The 17,810-nt window shown below is 43.3% G+C and overlaps 1 protein-coding gene across 1 annotated transcript in view; it reads right to left on the bottom strand.

The window, feature by feature from the left end:
* Positions 1 to 724: 724 nt before the first annotated feature.
* Positions 725 to 17,810, bottom strand: part of DSCAM (DS cell adhesion molecule) — a 756,178-nt gene continuing 739,092 nt past the window's right edge. Inside the window, exon 34 of the mRNA XM_033942926.1 lies at positions 725 to 1,421. Within this exon, the coding sequence (XP_033798817.1) occupies positions 1,081 to 1,421 (341 nt within the window). The 3' untranslated portion in view covers positions 725 to 1,080. The remainder of the gene's footprint in view (positions 1,422 to 17,810) is intronic.

Raw genomic sequence — 17,810 nt, forward strand, 5'->3', positions numbered from 1 at the left:
TGCTCCAACCAAGCTTGATTTAAACTCTCCATTTGAACACCTAACTGCAAAGTAAAGGCATGTACTTGCAGTTCCTTACAAAATTACACCCATTGCGCCACATGAAAATTGCAGTGCATCAAAGTACCATTAGACTTTTCATTCTTCCTAAAATATCAGAATTTAAAGTAAGCATGGGAGAAGATCTGTAGCAGTGAGTTTGAAGTTTGGTCTACCATATTGTTCCAGAAAGAAAGAACAGACAAGACAGACCGAGTGATAATTTGTTCTTTTGATAGTGCAAACTGAATTTTTACTTACCATGAATTTTCTTTAGGTAGTTCTGTTTTGCAAATAAAAATATAGCAAATACCTATTTCCCTGTAAAATTAGCTTTAAGAGTGAAAATGAATTCTTCTGCCCACTTTATGAAAGGATCAAAACCAACTCCAGTCAGCAAAGTTAAAGCGAGTGTCTCAGGGGGGACACAGGGTCCTTTTATTTCTTATAGACAAATTGTAAAGAGTGTTTTATCAAATTAAATAGAGTCTTGTTCCCCTGTATGGACAACACTCATTCTAAATAACAAAATAATTCATGAATATATTGAGAGTGTCATTTTCCAATTAAAATGTGCAAACTTCATTACAGAATTTTTTCTAAATCAATGTCCCTGATAAATCCACAGATAAGGTGACTTTCAACTTATTTTATACCCTTCCACCCCACCCCATACAGTGTGCTGAAGCTTTTCTTTGAGAATGCTTGGATTGGGTCTTTGCTTCCCCACCTACCCTTCCATGCACTTTGTAGAAAAGATATTTAAAATTGCCAGCAGGATCAGGAGGTCAAAGAAAAACAAAGGACTTCCTTCTACCCGTTTCTGCTTGCAAGAAACTCTTGGATCCCTGTCAGATGAAGCTGGGAACTCTTCGGAAAAATAAATAACCAGAAAAGTCTTTTCACTGTCTGTAAATTTAAATATTTTGGCAAGCTTCTTTTATTTTAATTATAAATAATGGAATTCAGTAAAAAAAGGTAGCTTTACTTTGAAGTTTTTTTTATCTGTTCTGTACAGTCAATGCCACGATTTTCGTTTTGTTATACCAGGGTGTATGACTTTGCGTAGGGGTTATTTCCTTTTAAATGGGCCCGGGAGTCCAGCAGGGATTCTTGGGAACTGCTTATTTTCACTGCCTGTCCTAGCTCCGTCCCTTCACGCTGAGGTAATGTTGCACCAGCTCCTGGCTGCCATGACTGGACTTCTCTGCTGGTGGGATTCTCCATAGGGATTGGCTCCATGACTGTGGGGCGCTTCAAGGTCCGACTTTTCTGAGGCTCCAAGCAGGCCTGTCCTAAACCCAGGTCTCTACTGGTACTTGCAGCACCTCGGTTTAATAAAAAGTCCATCCGAAGATAAGGTGGCAAATGCATAAGATCACCTGTGGAACAGAAACAAAGTTTTTATTTTGGGATAATTTTTGATTTTTGTAAACAGCATCAATAATGTGTTCTTGAGTATTAGATTTTAATATGATTAGAGATGGTAAAATACAATACAAAGGCTATTACTACTACAAAGAAAAAAACAAAACCATATGAAAGAAGCATCTCTACTCCTACATCCCAGTATACAAGATTCCCATCAGCTTGCCTTCAAACCTGTAAGTATCCCTAACGTTTTTTTTTTTTTAAATCAATAGGTCTTACACTTATTAAAAAAAAAAAAAAAAAGATAAGATCTTTACAATCCTGCACTTCTTCCAATAACTGATTCTACAGATCTGGGTCCACAGATGAGAAGGCCCACTTTTGAGTCTCATTTATCAAAATACTTCTTTCCCGGAACTCAGGCATCACTATGGTTTATATTCCTTAACACAATTCATAGATGCCAGTTCTGTGAGTGCTTGAGCACCCCCAATATTAATCAGATTTCTTAATTGTGGAAAGGGAGCATTCGCTTGTGTTAAGTTTAGCACCCCCAATCATTTTGAAACGTTGGCTCCTATGACACAATTCACTTTGGCCCTTATTTTAGCAGCTCTATTTGTCTTTTGGACATCTTAAAACCAAAATGTAGACATCATATTGCATGGTTATCCTAATCCCGAATTTATAAAGCCAGGATATGGACATCTAAAACTGCCCTATGTCTTTATGGTAAGGGTGAATGTTCTGGGTTTGTTTTGGGTGGGGTGAGGGAAGGACCAGGATACGGATATCCAATTTTAGAAGCCTCCAGTGCCACTGCAAATGTGGTGGCTGATGTCATCGTGATTCCAGCTTCTCCCGGAAGCTGACTGAACCTGCTGCTTCCCTCCTGTTAAGGTGCCAGTGCCACCACAACTGCGCGGCTAATGTCATTGCAACTCCACCCTCTCCCAGAAGTGACTGCGGCACACATATTGTTTAAAACCTCCTTGTGTAAGTAAGTGCTCCTCTAACTTACTCTGCTCCTCTTTCAGAGACCTGCTGTTTCTCTTGTTAAGATTCCAGTTCCACCGCAACTGTGACAACTGACATTATCACGCCTCTACCCTCTCCCGGAAGCTGACTGGTCAGCCCCTTTAAAACTCCTGCCTCTTAGTGGTGTAAGCTGCTTGCATACATAGGAAGCAAGTTGTGATCCTTTGTGCACACCCCTTTTTTCCTTTTCACCATGCCCTCTCAGTTCCTCCACTTTGTTTAGCTACTCTTTTTTTTCCTATTTATCTCTGAAATGTACCAGCCCATCCCAGTCATTTGGAACTATCATCCACCACCCAAACCTCATCTTCCATCACTGGTAAGATCACTACTTTCTATTTTCCCTTGCTTCCTTACTTCTGAGGTCTATCACCCTGTCACTTATGTTCCCTCTAAGCTGAGCATATGGGCAATTGCTCATACTTTTTAGGAGTGTCACTCACAGATTTTGCATGATCACTCACAAAATACTTGCAAATCTGGAAAATTGTTTTTTATAACTTGTTAACACGAAAATTTTTTTTTAGAACTTGTTGCATCTTATGAGAAAAATTTGCAAGCACCTGGCCAATCCTTAAGAGGAAATAGGGCCTGTCACCCCTGTTTGGGTTGTGCTTCTCAACTGCCACTCTCTTAAAACTAAGTATTATCTTTTTGCTGATATCATCGCTACTCACAAACTTGATCTACTGAAAATAGCTTACTCCCACTGACACAGCTTATCTTCACCAAGCCACATCTACTGGATTTCTCAATTACTGTTGCAATAGACCTGGATGTTGTGGTGGAGGCCTTACCATAATCTGCTCCTCTAGCCTTGTTCTCTCAGGTCTTTGCCCTTATTCTATCATACAGGGCCGCCATCAGAAATTTCTGGGCCCCTTACTGAGCAATCCTATTGGGCCCCCCACGTACCCCTTCCCCCCCCGACCCCCCCTTCTTCCATGGGCCGAATACACACATACTTTTCTGCTAATGTTCCACCTAAGCCAGTCCCTTAAAATCTTCTCACGTCCATTGGGTGATTTGGCATAGAGGAGATATTCATAAAAAGAACGTCCGTCAAGATCTTTACTCATAGACTGTACTATTTGCTTTAAATCATCTTCCATCATTAATCCAAATTGCACAATTCTTTCTCTGTCTTTGTCCTGAATGACATCTGGCCACATTGCTGGATCCTTCCAGTCAACAAATTTATGAGCAGGCGTGGAGAACGCATTTTTAAATAAATGTACTTTATCCTTGTACTCCTTATGTAATTTTAATCATCTATGGATATGTTTGTATGTTTATTGTTCAAATGGTTTTATTTATTTCCCCAAATTTATTTTTGTTATACGCATTGAAAATATTTGATATTGCGTTTAAATCAAAATCTCAATAAACTTGAAACTTGAAACGAGTGCCCGTGAGATTGCGGGAGGGTTAAATACTCAAAACTTAGAAGAATAACAATTTACTTAAAGTTTTTGCTACGCCAGCATTCTGGTATCTTTACATACAGTGGCGTACGTAGCATATGTAACACCCGGGACCCATCATTTTTTGGCACTCCCCCCATCTGTAAGAAAAACATGATTTTTAGTAACAAACCACACGTCACACATGAGTACCTAGGAAAAGGCAGCATCTTACATATTGCAGTGAGCAGTACATCAATACACCCATTGTAAAACTAAACAAGCCAGACCAGCACAGATCAATCCTACACCGTCAATCCTAACAGAAAACCATGTCTTTCGAACACACAGAACTCAGAAAACACCTTCGCCTAGTATGGAATATGTCATCACAAACTAACCCCTCACTCTTTTACAAAACTGTAGTGTGGATTTTAGCCACAGTGGTAACAGCCCTGATGCTCATAGAATTCTGAGCATCAGATTATCAAAACAGCTTACTGAGGTCTTTTCCACATTTTCTAGCAGTCTCTGATATTGCCATGCACATGTAGTACAACAAGGTCATTAATATTAAAATGAGCACTCCGAGTGATTCTCTATAATTGCTGAGTGATTCTGTAACCTTTTGTGCCACATTTGCAGCCAAAAGTTACCAACAAGTCTGAACTATATTTGCCTTACTTTCTGATCAGTTACTGAGCACTGATTGGCTCAGGCACTGACAGGAAAGTGAGGTTTAAGGAAAAAACTGCGGAGCGGAATGTACAAGGTGCAGGAATCTTTATTGAAAGTCTATACAAACGGCAGGGAGCGGCAAGGGACCAGGCAGGAAGCGAAAAACTCATGCTCCTGCCTTATGCGCTACTCTGCAGTATGAAAGGAGGCAGCCGTCCAGCAAAGGAGGGGAGACCACGCTTGACCACCGGCATTACAAAAAGGTACTGGGGGGCTGCAGGCTGCCTACCACCAGCCACCGGCATTTAAAAAAAGCTACTAGGGGGCTGCGGGCTGCCTACCACCAGACGCACCAGACGCACCTACGTGTAAAGGAGGAAAAACCAAGAAAAAAAAAATTCTGAACCAATTTTTTTTTCTTGGTTTTTCCTTCTCTAAATGTAGGTGCGTTTTACAGACTGAAAAATACGGTAATAATAATTTTTTTAAATGAAGTTCGTCAGGAGAGATGCCCACTCTCTCCTGCCACGTCGCACAATCATCTGACATTAATAACCTTCCTCCCTGCTCCCCTGCCTCCCACAGTGGGAGAGATGTCCACGCCCTCCCGCCACCAAGCAACGCTCCCCTGCCTCCCCCAACCACAGTGGGAGAGATGCCCACTCCCTCCTGCCACTGCAAACAAGTGACCCCCCCAGCTGACACCCCCAGCAGTAGGAGAGATACCCACTCCCTCCTGCCACCAAGCGACGCACCCCCAGCATCTCCCAGCAGCGGGAGAGATGCCCACTCACTCTCATTACCATGCAACCCACCCACACCCTGACACCACCAATGCCTCTGATGACCCCATCCCCCTTACCTTAATTATAATAGCTGGCCAGAGGGATGCTTACTCCTTCTGGCCAGCTGGCATGCCTTTTCAAAATGGGGGGCCCTCCCCTCCCTGGTGCATCTTGGGATACACCTAGGAGAGGCCTGAGGCTTTGATTGGTCCAGGTAGTTTAAGGCTTCTCCAATGGGAAGAGCCTTAGGTGTCTGGGCCAATCAGAGCCTCAGGCTCCTCCCAGGTGCATCCCAGCACGAGTTGGATGCCTTTTCTAAAATACCATTCCATTCAATATTTTAAAAATCAACATCAGTATTTTGAACTCTCATCTCTGTTCAAGATCAATGAAAATCACACAATAATGGACATATGTGATCTCTTAATTTAGGGCTCCTTTTAAGAAGGTGTGCTAGCATTTTTAGTGCACACACATGATTAGCGCATGCTATAGTGTGCGCTAGCCGAAAAACTACCGCCTGCTTACAAGGAAGCAGGAGCGGCTAGCGCGCATGCGCTAAAACCGCTAGCAACCTTTGTAAAAGGAGCCCTTAGTATCGGTACCCTTTGCTGCCATATTCTGTAAAAGCTGGAATTTCTTCAACTGATAGCAAACCCATACAAAACATTACAATCCAACCTAGAAATAGCCCATGCATGCACTAAAGTAATCATGCTTAGAAACATGCTAGAATATTTGTGTTTGGGTTTGATGAAGATGTTGTCAAGAACACATTTTTTGATGTTTGGATTTCTGTTGGTATGGCAATTCTAGGGTCTAATGTAATATACTGATTTGAATAAATAAAGCACTGTATATACTGTAAATAAAGCACTGTATGTACTACAAATTTATCTGTCATGGGCCCACAATGGTGGAATTCTCTCCCTCAATACATTACCATCGAAAGAGATTTACATTCTTTTAAAAAATCCTTGAAAATCATACCTTTTTAAAGATGCTTTTAATTCTTAATATTATTTAATCTATTCTTAGCATTTTAAATTTTAATCTAACCCTTTCCTTATGTTTTTCCCCCTATATGTTTTCTTAACTAAGACAGATGTAATCTTTTCCCTCTCTCTCCCTCCACCTCAAGTTTGTCCTGTCTCAAATTATGTTATTGAATTTTAATTTTACTCTTAATATTTTATGTTTTATTTTTGTACATCGCTTTGTAAACAGATTTAGTGATATATCAAATGTTAATAAACCTTGAACCTTGATCAGGGATTTGTGATTTTAGTTTGATTTCCCCAACAAATATTTTATGCAGGAGGCATAAAACAAAGGGTAAGCATTCTTCTGTGCCATAATTCTAGCAAATAGGCAAGCAGAAGAACACCTCACCTTGAGATATAAGCAGACAAACAAAAAGGCAAGGGCGATGTCTTTTCAACCAATGATTGAGTCTTTATTCAGAAACAAATAGTTCCAACAAGGATCCCTGTTTCGGCATGTGGATAACGCCTTCTTCAGGGGACACTTGGCTAATGGCAGAGTATAAAACACACTTAGTGGGAGAACAGGCTATTCTTATGTTCTAAATAAGTGCATCTCTTACAAAAAATAAGTTGAAATTCTAGCATGCCATTTTCAACTTATTTTTTTGTAAGAGAAGTACTTATTTAAGACATAAGAACAGCCTTACTGGGTCAGACTAATGGTCCATCTAGCCCAGTAGCCCATCCTCACAGCTGGCAAAAATAAACATTTCTGAGGGAGGCTTTTCCAGACAAATCAAATATCTTAAGTATCTGGACAATAATAGTGTATACAACGATTTGATGGATAAATAGTTCAAACCTTCCAAGACAACTTGTTGTCTTCCATGCACTAATTACTTATTTTCAGCGGGGTGCATGCACCTGAATAGCAGTGAAAGATCTTTTTAGTGGCATGAGCCCTACAAAAGGGCAATGCTCAATAATTTATGTGCTTAAATCTAATTAGTTTTTTAAGGCAGTTGCTATGCTCTTTTCTGATAGCACTGAACTGACAGGAGAAAAGGATGAGAAGGCAGCTATAGATGGGAAAATGAATTAATTAGACATGAATTAATTAGTCATAAATACCTCCCCTCAATGTTTTTCGATTTCCTATGTCAAAGAGTCTCAGATTAGAATTAGACCCAAATGCTTATTAAAGTAATAATTAGTCACCCCCCCATTTTTACAAAACCACGATAGAGGTTTTTAGCGCAGACTGGTGCACTGAATGTTCTGCGCTGCTCTCGACACTCTTAGAATTCCTATGAGCGTCGGGAGCAGCGCAGAGCATCCAGCATGCCGGCCTGCACTAAAAATTGTTATCGTGGTTTTGTATAAGTGTGTGTGTGTGGGGGGGGGGGGGCGGGAGGGGGAGGTAATATAGAGAGGCATTTTCAATATGATGTCTAAATCTGATTTTGGATGTTTTGGGAAACAGGTCTAGCCTCAAATATTCAAGTTGTGCTCTGAACATTCTCTGCAATGTTCCATTATTGCAGAAAAATGTCCAAATCATGTCTGACCTAATCCTCCCCAAAACATGCCCCCAATATAGCATAGAAAACCATCTAAAAATGTGATTTGGACAATGGCAATTTGGACATTTAAGCAAACAAAACATCCAAATGCCTCTTTATGCCATTTTTTCGGACAATTTTCTCTTTTGAAAATAAGCCCCATAGATCAAGTAAAAGAAGATGCGGATTCACAAAAAGCAACTTTCCTTGAATTACCCATGTTCACGTCATTATTGGAGATCTAAAGGTAGAAATCAAATTTTTGCAAGTGTGTGGGTAAAAAAAAAAGATATTTCCCAAACCCAAGTAGTTGATTAAATCAAACTGTGTAGTCTCTTCTTTTGGGATTTACCGTATTTTCGCGGATATAACGTGCACCCGTGTAAAACGCGCACACGGGTATAGCGCGCAGAAATCACGATGATATGTACAAAAACTTTTGTATACCGCGCTCACGGGTATACCGCGCATGATGCCCGACGCTCCTTTCGCCTGCCCTGACTTTCCGTGCGCTGTCCCGACTCTCCGTTCACCACCCCTGACTTCTGTGCACTGCCCTGACTTTCCGTGCGCTGTCCCGACTCTCCGTTCACCCCCCCTGACTTCTGTGCACTGCCCTGACTTTCTGTGCGCTGTCCCGACTCTCCGTTCACCCCCCCTGACTTTCCGTGCACTGTCCCCCCTTGAAGGTCTGTCCCCATCCTGAAAGCCTGATGCCCCCCCCCGACGTCCGATACATCCCCCCCCCGGCAGGACCACTCGCACCCTCACCCCGAAGGACCGCCGACTCCCCAACAATATCGGGCCAGGAGGGAGCCCAAACCCTCCTGGCCACGGCAACCCCCTAACCCCACCCCGCACTACATTACGGGCAGGAGGGATCCCAGGCCCTCCTGCCCTCGACGCAAACCCCCTCCCCCCAATGACCGCCCCCCCCCCCAAGAACCTCCGCCCGTCCCCCAGCCGACCCGCGACCCCCCTGGCCGACCCCCACGACACCCCCACCCGCCTTCCCCGTACCTTTGTGTAGTTGGGCCAGAAGGGAGCCCAAACCCTCCTGGCCACGGCGACCCCCTAACCCCACCCCGCACTACATTACGGGCAGGAGGGATCCCAGGCCCTCCTGCCCTCGACGCAAACCCCCCTCCCCCCCCAACGACCGCCCCCCCCAAGAACCTCCGACCGCCCCCCCAGCCGACCCGCGACCCCCCTGGCCGACCCCCACGACCCTCCCACCCCCCTTCCCCGTACCTTTGGTAGTTGGCCGGACAGACGGGAGCCAAACCCGCCTGTCCGGCAGGCAGCCAACGAAGGAATGAGGCCGGATTGGCCCATCCGTCCTAAAGCTCCGCCTACTGGTGGGGCCTAAGGCGCGTGGGCCAATCAGAATAGGCCCTGGAGCCTTAGGTCCCACCTGGGGGCGCGGCCTGAGGCACATGGGCCCAACCCGACCATGTGTCTCAGGCCGCGCCCCCAGGTGGGACCTAAGGCTCCAGGGCCTATTCTGATTGGCCCACGCGCCTTAGGCCCCACCAGTAGGCGGAGCTTTAGGACGGATGGGCCAATCCGGCCTCATTCCTTCGTTGGCTGCCTGCCGGACAGGCGGGTTTGGCTCCCGTCTGTCCGGCCAACTACCAAAGGTACGGGGAAGGGGGGTGGGGGGGTCGTGGGGGTCGGCCAGGGGGGTCGTGGGGGTCGGCCAGGGGGGTCGCGGGTCGGCTGGGGGGGCGGGCGGAGGTTCTTGGGGGGGGCGGTCGTTGGGGGGGGAGGGGGGTTTGCGTCGAGGGCAGGAGGGCCTGGGATCCCTCCTGCCCGTAATGTAGTGCGGTGTGGGGTTAGGGGGTCGCCGTGGCCAGGAGGGTTTGGGCTCCCTTCTGGCCCGATATTGTCGGGAAGTCGGCGGTCCTTCGGGGTGGGGGTGCGAGTGGTCCTGCCGGGGGGGGATGTATTGGACGTCGGGGAGTCGGCCGGGCAAGAGGGCTTGGGCTCCCTCTTGCTCCGATCGTGGATGCGGGTGCGGGTGGGAGCGCGTGCGAGCGGTCGTTCGGGGTGAGGGTGCGAGCGGTCCTGCTGGGGGGGGTGAATCGGGCGTCGGGCGGGGTGGGAACTATGTTTAAAAACTTTTGTATACCGCGCTCAGGCATATAACGCGCGAGGGGTATGCGCGGTAGGTAAAAACGCGTATAACGCGCGCGTTATATCCGCGAAAATACGGTAATGAGATTCCTCAATACTTATTCATACCATTAACCTAATTACAGTATCTGTGTTTACTGAAACAACTTGAACTGTGTGGGTCAGCAACACATTCAATAATTTGGCCACTCTCCAAACCAAGACTCATTTCTTTTCAATAAAACTGAAAATCTTTCCTCTTGACCTTAATAGATAATTCAAGATGGTATCAGAAAAGTGAAAACAAGCAAAGAATGTGAACACATTGGTGGCAATTCTATAAATCGGTGTCAAGATTTAAGCACTCCAATGTCATGGGCTTAACTCTATATCTGTGAGAGCTTCTCTGTTATAAAATACTGGCATAAGTCAGCATTGGTAAAGATAGGGTCCAAGGATTATGCCAAGAAAATGGCAGCCATAACTGCCAAAAAGAGGTCAGAAGTAGAGAATGACCCAGAGACAATTTTTTCCCCCGTCCCCGCAGGAACTTATTTTCCCGCCCCACCGAGTTCTTTTCATATCCCTGGCCCATTCCTGCAAACTCCGTCCTCATCTGCACAAGCGTCAAACACTTTAAAATCATAAGTGTTCGAGGCTTGTACAGTTAAGGCAGATCTTACAGGAATTGGGCAGGGACATGGACAACAACAAAACTTTGCGGGGATGGAGAAACTGAGTTCCTGCGGGGTTAGGGAAAAAATTGTCCCCTTGTCATTCTCTAGTCAGACGCTTGCAAATTATACAAAATATTGCAATAAAACTCATAGAAAATGCAAAAAAAATTTGATCGTGTCACACCTCTCCTAATAAAAGCACGCCGGCTTCCAATACTTCACAGAATAGCTTACAAAATCTTGCTCTTAACATTCAAAATACTCAACAACAAACTACTAGAATTCTTGAATAGCATCTTAATTCGCTATACCCCTACTAGAATACTGAGATCAAAGTCACAAAATCTTTTAACCATTAGTATTACATGAACAGCAAATTTTTCTGTCACAGCCCCTACCTCTCTGGAATGTAATTCCCCCAGGTCTATGGGACAAAACTGTATTAGAACGTTTCAAAGGAAAACTAAAAATGTTTCTATTTAAAGATGCCTTTAGCCTCTAATATACAGTGGTGCCTCACACAACGAACTTAATTTGTTCCAGGAGCAAGTTTGTTATGCGAAAAGTTCGTTATGTGAAACGCGTTTTCCCATAACAATACATGTTAAAAAAAATAATTCGTTCTGTAGCATAAAATATGCTAAGATGACATAAAAAAAGATAAATTTTTTGTTATTATTTTTATTTAGATACATCTAAAAACATAATTGTTTTTTAAAACAACACACATTTTTTAAATTTAAAGACAGACTAAGTAGAGTCTAATTTTACAGTGAGAGAGGGCAGAGTCTCAGCGGCAAAAACTGGGACTTAACTGTTCATTTTTTTTTTTTTTTTCCTAGCATCGGGGAAGCGGCGAGAGTAGCTCCGCCCCCCCAACGCATCAGCAGTAGGCGCCGGGCCCCTGCGAGCCGACGGTCCGCCACTGCACAGGGAGCCAGGCGGAGAGAGGGCAGTTAAGCGCAGTGCCTGCGCGGAAGGATGCAGCTCGGGCGACTTCGTTGTGTGAAACGAAGTTCGTTGTAGGAAGCAAGACATGAAGTTCGTTGTGCGCAGCGTTCGCTGTGCGAGGCGTTCGTTATGCGAGGCACCACTGTACTTTCCTTTCTAGAGCCTTGCTCTCGCTCTAGCTTCAGTTTACAGATGAGATCCCCTTCCTTTTTGTACTTCTCTTAAATGGCTCTTTCCTATTTTGAAATGTACTTCTTACCTCCATTCCCATCGTCACAGTATGTCTTTTTTGTCACAATATTCATTACCCAAATTTTACAGTTTTAAATATGTATAACCGCTTAGAAATTTGAATAGGCAGTATATCAAATTTTATTAAAACTTGGAACTTGAAACTTGTTGTCACTAAGTGCGTAGCTTTTAGTATTACATATATTATGGGGCTGATTCTATAAGCGGCACCTAAATTGGCTGATACCTGAAAAAAAAAAAAAAAAAGGCGCCGGTCACATACTAATCACACTTAGGCGCTGTTTACAGAATCGCAGCTAGCAGCGCCTATGTAAAAACTTAGGCGCCTGAAATGTAGGTGAGGGTTTTAAAGGCCTACATTTCAGGCACCTAACTCATGCTCCACCCATAGAAAATCCCACTTAGGCATTAGGCGCTGCTAAGCACTTTGGGATAGGGGCCTATCTTTTATAGAATCAGATAAGTGCCTATTGCCCAATTAAATTTTTTAAAACCTATTGTTGAGGCTGTTAAGGGTATTTTGCCAATTAACCTCCCCTTTTACAAAATCTCAATAGCGGTTTTTAGCACAGGCCAGTGCACTGAATGCTCTGCGCTGCTCCCAACACTCATAGAGCTCCTATGAGCATCGAGAGCAGCACAAAGCATTCAGCACAGCAGCGCAGCAGGGGGGGGGGGGGGGTAAGTTAGGCACCTAAGAGGCACCCTTTATAGCAGGGGTGCCCACACTTTTTGGGCTTGCGAGCTACTTTTAAAATGACCAAGTCAAAATGATCTACCAACAATAAAATTTTAAAAAAACACAACGCACACTGTACACATAGAAAATGTTAATTATCATTCCTATTCCAGGGTTTTTCAAAGAGGTCAAAGCAGACTATGCACTATCACCTCAGTAACAACCATACAAAAATAGACAAATATACCCCCTCCCTTTTTACTAAACCACGATAGCAGTTTTTAGAGCGCAGGGAGCTGCGCTGAATGCCCAGCGCTGCTCTCGACGCTCATAGGCTCCCTGCGCTAAAAAACTCTATTGCGGTTTAGTAAAAGGGGACCATATTGTAAAATATAGACAGCAGATATAAATTGAGACACATTTCGATCACTAAATTTAAAATAAAATCATTTTTCCTACCTTGTCTGGTGATTTCATGAGTCTCTGGTTGCACTTTCATCTTCTGACTGTGCATCCAGTCTTTCTTCCCTTCTTTCAGCCTGTATGCTTCCTCTCCTCCACACCTCATTCCCTCCCCCAACTTTTCCTTCCTCTCCCCTGCCCTTTCTTTCTCTCTGCCTTCCTTTCCTTTTTTTCTGTTTCTCTTCTTTCCTTCTGTCTCCTTGCCTGCCCTTTTTCTTTCTTTCTTTCTCCCTGCCCTCCCCCAAGACACTGCCACTGCCATCGGGGACCCAAACTGCCATCGGGGACCAGGACCCAAACCGCCACCAATAACAGGCCCGAAAGCCGACGCCAATAACACGCCCAAAAGCCGACGCCGCCCCAACCTCTCCCTGGTTCGGCCGACCAGCATCGCGAGGAACTGTTGGGGGAAATGCTGCCGGGTCCTGCCTTCGCGGAAACAGAAAGTAGGCAGGACCCGGCAGCAAGAAGAGGAAATGCTTCACTAACATGTCTCCCGCCTTAGCCCGTAGCGAACGCTTGCTTCAGGGCTCTCAACATGTGCGTGCAGGCTTCCTTTCTCCCCCCCCTCCCCCTCCCCGGGCATAACTTCCGGTTTCGAAGAGAAGAGAAGCCTGCACGCACACGTTAGAGCCCGGAGCATAAGTTCGCTAGGGGCTGAAATCTCCAAGCCGGTTTTTTTTTTAATGTTCAGCAGCGACAGATGACAGCTGGGCGGACCGCCCAGCTAAAAGGCCCTAGGGAGAACACTGGAGAAGAAGGCTGATCGGCCCGTAGATCAGGAAGGCAACACGAGTGCGATCGACTCGAGTTGCCTTCCTGAGCTACTGGTCGATCGCGATCGACGCGTTGGGCACCCCTGCTTTATAGAATCAGTTCCCATTTGCCTATCTCAGAGACTACTCATGACATGACCATATTCCGCCCACATTCATGCCCCCTTGCATTTACCCACTAACCAATGTCAGTGCTTATGTTCAGCACTTAGGCGCATAAATGCCAATTAGTGGCACCAATCTTGCACAAAAGTGCTATTATTCTGTAGATTACCCACAAAATTAGAACCTATTTTTAGGCGTCAATTTATAGAATTGCCCTTATAGCTTTTTCTTCCTTTCTTGCATCCTAACAGTTATGGTAGGTCATCCAGTGACCAGCATCCTCCTTTTCAGAATAGGCCCTTTGATGACATACTGTGACCAGTATAAGTTAGGAAATGTCATGCGGAAAAATTTGTCCCTGCCCCCACAGGAACTCAATTTCTCCATCCCGTCCCCATTAGTTTTGTTGCTATCCCTGCCCCCATTCCCGTAAGCTCTGCTTTAACCACACAAACCTCAAACACTTATGATTTTAAAGTGTTTGAGGCTTGTGCAGATGAGAATGGAGCTTGCAGGAATGGGGCAGGGACAGGAAAATAACTCACTAGAACAGTACGTGAAAATAAGTTCCCGTGGGGACGGGGAAAAATTTGCCCCTGTGTCATTCTCTAGTATAAGTACACAAATTGCTCAGAATTACTGGTCACTCTATAGCCAGTTATATATACTTTTATGGTGCTACATAGAATTATAGAAAAATGAAGGCAGATAAAGACCATATGGTCTATCCAGTCTGCCCTTTCATAACATCTATTATCCCTTCAGTATCTGAGAATCTCAGGCAATTAAACAATGTGACAAAACAGTGGCAAAAGCCAGAAGGATGCCAGGCTGTATAGAGAGGAGCATAATGGACAGGAGGAGGAAGTGATTATTCCTCTGTACAGGTCATTGATCAGGTCTCATTTGAAGCATGTGTTTCAGTTGACTTTCGCTCCTGCCAAGCAGCTGCTGAATGTTACGCTTTCAGAATCATTTGGAAAAGTATTTTTGGAGACATTTTTCTCATCCGTACTAGTGCTTACAATCTCCACACATGCAACGTCTAGAACCCCTGAGGAAGGCTATTACAGCCAAAACACAGACCGTGTTGGGTCTGCACTATTGCTTCCTCAAGTGGATGAGCTTGTATTCTACAAATATCCAATAAACGGTTTTGACATTACTTCTCCATGTGGTTGAGTGTGCATTTTATTTTATTTTTTTTATTATTTTACACAAAATTATCAAGTATAGTATCTTGTACATGTAATTAGGAACGAAAAAAAGAAAATAAAATAATTTTATAAAAGGGAGAAGTATAACATACTCCCCTTACAATATTAAGCAATCAATAGTCCACAATTATCTATCTGTGATCCAAGACTTTCAGAGAGTGATATTAATAATTAAGAAAGAAATCATTTAAGAAGTAAATAAAAAGTGACTGAAGTTACAGGGAGTATTAATCATGAGTCAGTTGCTACTTCAGTTGTTCCACCTTTCTCAAGATGTTTCAAAGCTACAAAATTTGTTAGGTGTATCGGATCAAAGAAAACATATTTATCTGAGCCATAAAGAACAATACATTTACAGGGAAACCTAAGAAAAAAACTCCCCCCCACACTGAAATTACACCTGGTTTCAATAACAAAAACTGCCTTCTCCGTTTTTGAGTCTCTTGGGTGACATCTAGAAAGATCTGTCCCAGAAACTCTTTGGTTCTATTTTTAAAGAACATCATCATAATCCAGTTCTTATCTGGTGCCAGTGCAACAGTCGCCAATAATGTTGCTGGTGTGGCCAGGTCTTTTGTAGAAGTTTCCAATAAAATGGAAATATCTAATTGTGGTTCCTGCTGTCCTTGGTTAACCAGTTGTTGCTCCGTATTTCTAATAGGCAAATAGTATGCTTGTGTGAAGGGTGGAATTAGTTCCTTGGAAACTGAGAAAACTTCTAGGAAATATTTCTTTGACATTTCCCTAGGGACATAGAAAAAACCCTTGGGAAGTTTAGGAACCTCAAATTATTGGCTCAGTGGCCATTTTCACTCATTTCCAGTTTCTGCCTAATATTAACACAGTCTTTAAACACAACTTCCTAAACCTGTTTGACCTCAATTATTTCAGCTTCATTTTTCCCCAACTTAGATTTGATTGAGGTCATTTCCAATTGTATTGCATTTAGTTCTTGTTCTTGTTTATGTATTTTCTTTTCCACCTCTCTAATTTGTGGATTCAAAGTGTTTCCTAATTTAATGACTAAGTCAGAGAGACTCCATAGTAATTTCAGTGAGTTTTTCAACCACAAAAGAACTAGTCTCACCTCCCAAAATTGTAGTTTGTTGGTCCTGTTTTTTGAGTGTGCATTTTATAAGAATTCAACTTCACATTTGCATCAAGAACATCAATTCCACAGTCTTTTTGTTCAGTTTTTGAGGCCATATTTCGCTAATCATATAAAAAGACTAGAAGCAGTTCAGAGGAAAGTGACTAAAATGGAATGTGGTCTGCTCCAGAAGACATATGAAAAGAGACTTGAAGATCTAAATATAATTTTAAGGGAAAGAGGGACAGGGGCGATATGATACAAACATTTAAAATGCTTGAAAAGCATTCTTGAAGAAACCAATAGAACCAGGGAACATGAAATAAAACTGAAAGGAGGACAATTTAAAAAGCAACATCAGGAAACATTTTTTTCACAGAAATGTTGCTGGATGCTTGGAATGCCTTCCTGGTGTAAGTGGTTGGGACATAAATAGAGATGGAATTCAAAAAAGCCTGGGATGAACATAACAGATATCTATATAACAAGCAGATGGAATCAAAGTATAAAGCATTTCAACTCAAAGCAAAACATAAATGACTTTCAGGCTACAGAAAAAAGCTGCAGTTACAACCCTAGTCAAATGAGGGGGCATGCTGTATGAAACAATAGTTATGAGGGGATGCTGAAAAGTTCTCAGTCCAACCAATCAACTTTCTAAAGTCTGAGCATTATTTTGCCACTGTATCTGGAAAGAGTGTTATCTTATTTCATTAAGTGCCAATTTGCTGAAACAAAATTCTATGTTTTGACATTGTTTCAGATCACTGATTGACACAATAATATCTCTGTCTACCGTGTGAACAAATGGAGGAAAAAAGCCTCAGAAGTCCAGAGGTGCACTGAGCCAAATGGCTGTTCCTTAGTAGTGGATCAATAATTTCTTGTTCCACTTTCTGTTCTCATTCAAATATTTTAAGTTTAATAGCATGGTTCTAATGACCCTCAGAAGCATCCCCTGAAACTCATAACATTCATTGTCTTAGGCTTTAAGTGCTGCCTCCTCATCGGGGTATATTATTAAAGCTTAGCCCTCTCCACAAGTGGTTTATAATATAACTTATTAAATAAATAGTTCAGTTTAAGGTTATATTAAAGTGACAAGTGACTTATCTTTTATGTGGTCATCATTTCAGGGATAGCTTGGCCAACATGTTTCACCAAACGGTCTTCTCAAGGCTATAACTCCCTTTATTAGGCTCCACGCTATTCTATTCGACCACGGGTTCTAATAATGGCAGCATATATAGTCACCTCTAATCGAACTGAATGTCTGTCATCAGCAAAAAAAAAAAAAAAATCTACATCATATTAAAATCTTATGAGAAATATACTTTCTGATAACTGAAATACAGTAAGCGTGTGAATTAATCATGTACAAAGGAGAGAAGGGGCATGGGATAGATAGTTTATGGAAGGAGCATAGAAAGAGGGAAGATGCCATATGGAAGAGAGAGAGAGAGAGAGAGAGAGAGGGTGCACACTGGATAGAAAGAGCACAGAGGGCAGTGAATGGAAGGTGCGAGATAGAGGGTGAACAGTAGATGGAAGGGGTAGAGAGAGGGAAACAGACACTGAATGGAAGTGTGGGGGAGAGGAAGGACAGCTGCTGAATAGAAGTGTG

The sequence above is a fragment of the Geotrypetes seraphini genome, chromosome 4 (genome assembly GCF_902459505.1).
Source record: "Geotrypetes seraphini chromosome 4, aGeoSer1.1, whole genome shotgun sequence".
In the NCBI taxonomy this organism is placed as follows: Eukaryota; Metazoa; Chordata; class Amphibia; order Gymnophiona; family Dermophiidae; genus Geotrypetes; species Geotrypetes seraphini.